General features: G+C 33.1%; 1 protein-coding gene across 1 annotated transcript in view; it reads left to right on the top strand.

The window, feature by feature from the left end:
- Positions 1–4646: 4646 nt before the first annotated feature.
- The window catches only part of LOC108685874 (DNA-directed RNA polymerase III subunit RPC1), an 11288-nt gene continuing 7609 nt past the window's right edge, over positions 4647–8325 (top strand). Inside the window, exons 1-5 of the mRNA XM_018190883.1 lie at positions 4647–4737; positions 5494–5560; positions 6818–6953; positions 7746–7895; positions 7977–8321. Coding sequence (XP_018046372.1) covers positions 5517–5560; positions 6818–6953; positions 7746–7895; positions 7977–8321 — 675 coding nt within the window. The 5' untranslated portion in view covers positions 4647–4737; positions 5494–5516. The remainder of the gene's footprint in view (positions 4738–5493; positions 5561–6817; positions 6954–7745; positions 7896–7976; positions 8322–8325) is intronic.

Below are 8325 nucleotides of genomic sequence, written 5' to 3'. Positions count from 1 at the left end.
TATGGTGCAGATTCCTCTCATACCTGGATTAGTTACGTCTGCTCTCACGACATAGAATTCTCCGCATAGAGAAAATATAGAGAAGAGAGGAGCGATTCTTGGATGTAAATAATGTCAATTCTTGCAGATTGACTGCAGTTTACTTCTATAGTTTACTTCTATAGTTTACTTCTCCCCGCAACAATTCCATTGAAGGATGCTGAATGAGCGAGGAATTCTATTGTTATTACTGAATTTAATTTCTGAAGTTCCAGTGATCCAAGTTAAAAGAGTTGTTAGGTCCAGTGCCGGCGAATAAGTTAATGAGGAAATCAAGATTGAGATTAGAATTTCTGATAAAATTAGCAAACCTTGATAATATTGCGATTATTGGATCAATGAGTGCTGATAGTTGCTGATTGTTGAACAGATCCTTGAAGTTGGATAAGAGTGTTAATATCTGCTTAAAAACGCTATTAAAAGTTCTCATTAGAAGGACAAAATTTTGTCCTTCGAAGGGCGACTATTGAATTCAAAGAGAATTTCGTTATGTTGTTACGTAATGAAGGTGTTATTTTTTTGAAGCTTGTGTGACGTCTCCAAACGAGCGTTACCGGAAGAGATTCCATATTAACAGTCCTCGGAGGAACAGTTTACGGAGGGAACGCCTCGACGAAAATGCATTTGCTGCTTCCGTATAATTTGGCATAGTATGTTATCCTAATATCCCCAGGATCTTCAGAATTCAGGTTAGAAAATCTATTGAAAATAATTATCTTTGTAGGACGGGTGCTGAAAATTATTAGAGATGTAAGGAAAATTACAAGGATTCATAGAGAGGAATTGAGTTGCCGGCAACTCAATTCCTCTCTATGAATCCTTGTAATTTTCCTTAATGATTCTTTTCGCCTCGACATGAAGTATGTTCTCATACAGCAAGGTTGTGACATCCTTGTGCTTCGAATGACTGGGCAGTCAAATGAAGTTGTCAGTTGTTCACCGCAATTGATGCATTTTGTAGGTAATAATCTGTGCTCATACTCAACAGACTTGTCATTTTCCTGATTATAGTAAAGGCATCTCGATTTTAAACTTTTGTAGTCCTTTCCTATATGTTTCACTCTGTAGCACACGAAACATATCCTGACCTTAGGCACATACAGTTCAACGGTGTATTTAGTTGAATAAAATGATGTCTCTAGGCAACGATGTCTTGCGAACTTAATACAAAGAGTTCTTGAAGGATATAAGTCGTTTCGTGACTTATAGTCATGTGTCAGTTCAGTCTCTGAACCTCTAAAATTTTAACTGGCGATCGAACCTTGATGCATTCTAAGGAAAGTAATTAGTCTATATCCTTAACAATATTCGTTCTGAGAACGATATGATGAAATGAAGGTCTTGTATTTTTCAAAAGCGGAGTTAGTAACTAAGCGGTTAGCGGCTTCCTCCGACTCTACCCCTTGCCATTACCTAGTCGTTTGGATAAAATATCCGCGTTAGCAATTTCGGATACTATTTTGGATAAAACAGAGAAATGTATGACGGAAGATTTATTCGAATAAATCACGTAATAAGGCGATTTATCCGTGCAGGAATAAAGATAATTAAATTTGCATGGTACAATCTGTTTGGGCTGAGATGACGGATCCATCAACGTTATCAAAAATGGGAGGACACAACAGCATCGCTAGGAGTGGACGTCTTCACAACCTTCACTTTAGATTTATGCGAGTTTTTTTGCTGCATGCCTTTCTTCCTCCAAGAAATTTGAGTAAATTTTTGATCCGTTTCCATGGGAAAGGATGTGCTGCTATCTTTACTTAGGCCACGTAGTTAGCCGCGCGTTCAGACGAAGTTTCCGCCATTAAATTGAAAAGTGCAGCGCCGATAATGTGAGAATCTAAATTTGTCAGTAAAACATGTCCATTCACAAAATTGAATGACACCGAGGAACTGAGGGAGGAGGAGAGGACAGAGGAAAGACGTTGACCGAATGCATTCCCCCTCACGCCCTCCTGATCCGGGGACTCGGTTCCGATCATATGCACGAAGACCGCGCGAAAAAAGGAGAACCCAAATGGATCGACGCATATGTAAAAGGTTTATATAAAAGGAAAAATCCCTCTTAGGCCGACCACGAGAGCCAGCAATAACAATTCTGAGTCAAATACCTACGTGACACTCGATGAGAACGAAACTCAATACCAAAACGCACCCGATCCCGGTGAGTACCTACATGCGAATCACAGACTTCTATATACTGCTAAATTGCTAACTCCTTAGGACAACTTATGTGAAATGAACTCCGAAATTGTAGTTCTGCGTATGTGTCACGAATATATCCAAAAGAATGCAGTATGGCTGTGTTTTGCATCAACTGTTCACATGCTAATATAATCTTATGAAAGTAATGTGATCTCATAGCGAAAAATTTTGTTTCTCTTGGAAGAGAAAAAATTCAAGTAAAACGTAAAGATATTGGAAAGACAATTGAATATCAATAAACGTGTATAAAAGATGCGATCTTATTTAATTTCTTATAAAAAATTAAAATAATTTATTATAGCTAGATTATGAAAATAAGTATCTGGTGGTTTTAATACTATTAAATAGGTTCTGTCAAAAGATAATAGTATGCTGATGTGTGCGCATATACAGATATACGTCACGCGATTATGCGGAGCGGTTCTCGACGTATGCGTATAATGTTACATCAAAATTGGGGATCACTTTTTCAAATAAGTTAGCAGCCTAGTAATATATATAGAAAGTCCTCATATCTTCATAATTATTTTCCGGCTTCTACTTTTTTGTGGTCTCATAAAAGCCAGATATTTATTACGCCCGCTCTTTCGGCGTTTCAGAACTCACTTTACTGTCACCAACATCATTTATGCCAAACTGTCCTCCCAGATTTTTAAAAACCTAAAAGTCATCCCGCAACAAAATATTCAATTCATCTTTGAAAATGTTTTCCGAAAAGAATTATGCCAATCTACCGTTTTCTATTCAGACGAATCCAAAATATAGACGATGACACATATAGACATACAAGATATCTTCCGTTTCGTAAGATGTTTCTTTACTATATCGGAGCCATTAGAATCATGGCGGGAACGATACAGAATTAATGGAATGTCATGTCGATTGCAGGCTATGTCGATCCGGCTATTGATAGTTGAGAATTTGACAGAAGAAGAAAATTAATAATAATTCGAAGAAGAAAATTAATAATAATTCTTATTTTTCATACGATATATTCTTACGATATATTCTTGTTTTATATATATATAGTCCAACTAATGCCAGCAGTTCTTCAAATATTTCTAATTTCTGAAGTAATTGAAGAATTTTTTATGATCGATTGTTTCAACGACTAAATTGTCATGATCGCTGGCATAACATCTGATTGTATCAGATTTTAACAGTCATGAATATAAAAATAACTAAAAACGAAATGTAGATCTCTAAAATCGAGTTCCAGGCAATTCCTGCTACGAATTAGAGGTAATAATGGGGATGAATGTCACTTCACAATTTAAATCTGACGCATCGATAATTATTTTTGATTGTTTTTTCGGAAATAAACTCTTCTAAAAACTCTATAAACTCTTCTCTTTTTTCCTTCTTCGTATAATAAGCATTATGGCGAATTCGATTGGAAACACTGATGCATATTAAAGCCGTTGTACACTAATCTAATTTGAATATAAAAATAAAATGCAAATATTTTGAATTATAAAATACATATTTTATCTAATAGTACAATAAAATGTATTGAATATTTCACAATTTAATCGATTTTTAATTCTATGTTTATTTAACATATATTTATGTTAAATTTGTATACAACGGTTTTAATGCGCAATGAGTGCGTCAAATTCGCTATTAATTTTATTTTTCCATTATGTTGCAAAATGCTAATCATGATCTTATAATATTTAATCAACAATGCCTCTATAACCTTTATTTTTCGTAATTCACGATATTAGGTATGCATATACTATATATTATGACACGCTATCCCCAATAGGTTATTAAAATCCCTAAAATATTCCTTCCTTCGGGAAGGCGAACTTGAGATCTGTTTATAAAACAAGAAAGTCTTGGAATCGAGGAATCCTTCATGGAGGCTTCCTTCATCCTTAAAATAAGGAAGGATTATGAATATAGGTATATGAAGATGAATATATGAATATAGGTATTTTTTATCCCTAAGATGGAAAGTGAAAAGTGAAAAATTTTAACCATTGAAGTTAATGGAGAAACTTTTCACTTTTCACTTTTCATCCTAAGAAAAAAGTTTCATGATTGATACTGTAGAAAGGAAACATATGGTAGTTCTCCACTGTGGGCACAGTATGGCTTTTTTAATTAAGTAAGGGTATCACCAACCAGAAATCGTGATGCTGATGTCGCTTCTCTCATATATATAGGACTCGACGTCCATATTTCCCTTCCATTATTTATAAGTTCTATGGCTTACATCATGTTGATTATTTAAGGCTTAAACACAATAGGCACAGGCAACAGGGAATATCGAGCCGTCCAATTAAGAGCTCTAAGTTCGATATTGTATTTCAGAGCTCTGATTGGATGGCTCGTTATTCCCTGTTGCCTATGCCTATTGTGTTTAAGTCTTTACAGTTCTTTTGGAACGAGAATGGAATGAAATGAATTTGAATGGAGGTGCTCATTGTCGAATATCGTGAATTTTGATCGAGAGGGAGAGGAATAGACGCAAAAAAGAACAAGGTAAATGTTAAGAAAACTCTGGTCCACTTAAATTTTGATAAAAATATAATCAATCTCAATCGATACGTTTTTTTATGAAAATGAAAAATCTACAAGAAAAAAATATCGCTCTGCCTCGCGAAGCGAGATATTTTAAGTTAAAGTTGACGATTCTGTAGGTTAGGAAATCTGGAATTCGGAATGTGAGATTTCCAAGTGGATTTTTACTGCCTCTAAAAAAACTGTTTTCACATCCCATGTCTTCATGGTTTAGGAAGTGTGTCTTCCAAAAAGCGACACAAATGACAATGGATCATTACATCCTTGTTGTTGCCAATGTTAAACATAGATGACATGATTACTGTGCATGATCGCATCGCGTCGTTGTTGAGAGACACAAATATTCAAAGCGGACACTGTCTCAACTGTAACTTCTAGGTGGTTAGGTTCCAAGCGAGTAGAATATGTTTTTTTTTTTGTTCAGGGCGGCGTACGTAACCAAGTGTTACTGTCTACACATCTTACTCCACATGGATTAGAACTCCGATAATTTATTTTAAAGCAGTGACCGTGACAAATTTCCTAACCTGCATAGTCGTCAACTTTAATTTAAAGTATCTCGGTTCGCGGGGCAGAGCGACACTTTTTTCTTGTAGATTCTTCATTTTCATAAGAAAAAACGCATCGATTGAGTATATTTTTAAAATTCGAGTGGACCGGGGTCTTCTTAATATTTACCAAGAAAAATTAATTAAGAAATAATTCGATTATTTGCAGTTGTATTTAAATCAAGACCAAGCATGGTGAAAGAACAGTTCAGGGAGACAAATGTTGCCAGCGAAGTGTATGTATAAGATTTATTTGTTCTTACGAATTTAAAATATTATTCTTTAGTTTTCTCAGGGAAATAATATTGCTAATAATTTCTATGCAATATTATTTACATATAAGCATAATATAAATTGTAATACAAGTAAAATGTGTGTCTCCCCAGATATTGATATGCAAATGTGCTGTATCTTTTAAAGCATAAAAAAGCAATATTTGTGTTGCTTCTTTCCAGAAAGCCTGTATAACAATATACATTGGGTGTTTTCCATTTGATGACACAAGTCAACACAAGTGTCGTTCTATCTTTGTCACTCTGAATGTCACTCAAGAAGGATAGAACTTGTGTCATCAAATGGAAAGTACTCTTTGTGTTCTTTGCTTTTTGTTTCTTACTTTTCATCTCATTTTTTCATCTCATATTTCTTGTCTCTGCCAACTTTTATGACAGAAAATAAAAAAAAAGCTAGATAATTGAAAATGGCAAGAATTAAAAAGTAGTAAAATGAAGAAACAGGAAATAAAAAATACATTGTAGATTAGATTTAAGTTCTGGACAAATTGTTGCCTCGATAACTGAAACAAAATTAAAACATTTTTCAAACTGAGATTATTCTGTGGAGACAAAATTGTTTTTACTAATTGCTTGTTTCTAACAACAATAGACAACAAAATGTTCCTTTCGTGGATATGTACTTTTAATTCTATAATGTGCTTTTGCTTTTTATTTCTTTTGCCTTTTTTTCTCTTTGCAATCATTTTATTGACAATCATTTTTCTTGCCTTTTCTGAAATTAAAGTTTTATCTTGGATGACAGAAAACAAAAGAAACAAAAAAGCCCATTCTATTGTTTTATTTCTTATTTTTTACTTTTTGCTTTTTCCCCCTTTGCAATTGTTTCGACAATTGTATTTCTTGCGTTCTTCTTACATTTTCTATTTCTTCCAAAGTTCGTTAACTTTTATCTCGGGCGACATAAAAAAACTTGATAAGAAGCAAAAAGACAAGAAATAGAAAACAAAAAGCACATTGTAGAATAACCAAAAGCAAAACAAAAAGCAAGAAACAGAAAGTAAAGAACTAGAATAGAAATTAGACTTAAATTATATTTTCTTAACACAATACAATTTGTAAATAATTGGGATGTATTTATCAAATGAAGTTTAAATTAAATGTAAACATTCTGTTTCTGGATTTGAATCTTCTTCAATAGGAAAATTAAGTTTCAGTAAGCAAAATGCATAGGCATTTTATTTAATTTTTTTTATCTAGCTCCCATATATCCTTTGGCGTAAACAGCATGCTTGACATAAATATGCAGGCCAGTGTGGAGATGATCTCCAAAAACCTGTACAATGAAGATACAAAGCATACCCCTGCTTTGCAAGGAGCACTGGACAGGCGCATGGTATTTGGAGACCATTAATAAATTTAATTCACTTTTATTATTAGATTAATACATATTAAAATCTTATTCATATACAGGTGTATAAAAAGTATCAGATTTCCTGAATATCTCAAAAAAAGGGACATATGTCTCTCTCTTGCACAATTTTGAAGAAAAGTGTGGAATCTTTTCTTGTGGCCAGACTCTGATTATAGGATTTCTAATTTTAATCAACATCAGTTGGATACCTTAGATAATGCCAGTGGTATTTAACTTTTAAATCTTATAATTAAAAAACTATTTTGTAGTAGTGTGTTGAAAAGCTTTCGAGATAATCGACTACAAGAATATGCAATGAAAAATGAGGGTTTTTATTTTAAAAAAGTGATGTGATCTTGACTTGACTTTGATAATGCCATCCAAGATCAAATTGATAAGATCAAATTGATAAGTTATAAATAAATCTTTTTTGACCTATAACTTTTGTTTGAAACTTTTTTTTTATGACATATTTTTCGAGATATTCAGAGCTTCTGATACTTTTTATACACCCTGTATGAAATTAACAAGATTAAATATAACATATAAATATTTTAAATACCCAATAATGATATTGTTATTTAACAGAATGTACATTATGTATTATATTATGTTATTTCAAAATTGATTATATTATATTACTGCATTTAAATATTTTATATAAATCAGCTTTTAATGTACACTAATCCAGTGTAGTGTGAATAACCGAATTTACTATGTATATTCCTTGTCCCTATTTGAACAGAGTTTAGAATTGATGTTTTTTGTACATAGGGAGTGAGTTCTACAGGAGTCGAATGCGAAACGTGTAATAAAAAGTTGAATGACTGCGTAGGACATTTCGGGTATCTTAATTTAGAATTACCAGTCTTTCACGTTGGTTATTTCAAATCTATCATTCAGATTTTACAGACAATTTGCAAGGTAACATATAACTTTATCAAACTTCAGTAATTATATCCTATATTGATGTATTAATATTTTAGAGACGCATAATTTTTACAGAGTTGTGCTCATGTTTTGCTAACGCACGAAGAAAGAAAATTTTTTTCGCGCAGTATACAAAATCCGAAATCAGGATATTTAATGCGCAAAGCATTACGTAAGAAAATATTAGAAGTAGCGAGAAAGAAGACGGTATGTCCAAATTGTAAGTCAAATAATGGCCCTGTGAAGAAGGCTGGTTTTCTCAAGATTGTACATGAGAAATACAAGAACTTAAAGAAAATAGATCCCATTATTCAAGAAAAGTTGGCTGAATTGGCCCCAAAGATGGAACGCGACATAGAATTCAAAAATATAGTAGAGCAAAACTACAGATGTATATTTGATAAATATCTATATCCAAATGTGG

The sequence above is a fragment of the Atta colombica genome, unplaced genomic scaffold, assembly GCF_001594045.1.
Source record: "Atta colombica isolate Treedump-2 unplaced genomic scaffold, Acol1.0 scaffold161, whole genome shotgun sequence".
NCBI lineage: Eukaryota > Metazoa > Arthropoda > Insecta > Hymenoptera > Formicidae > Atta > Atta colombica.
This window is presented reverse-complemented; position numbering and strand designations above follow the sequence as displayed.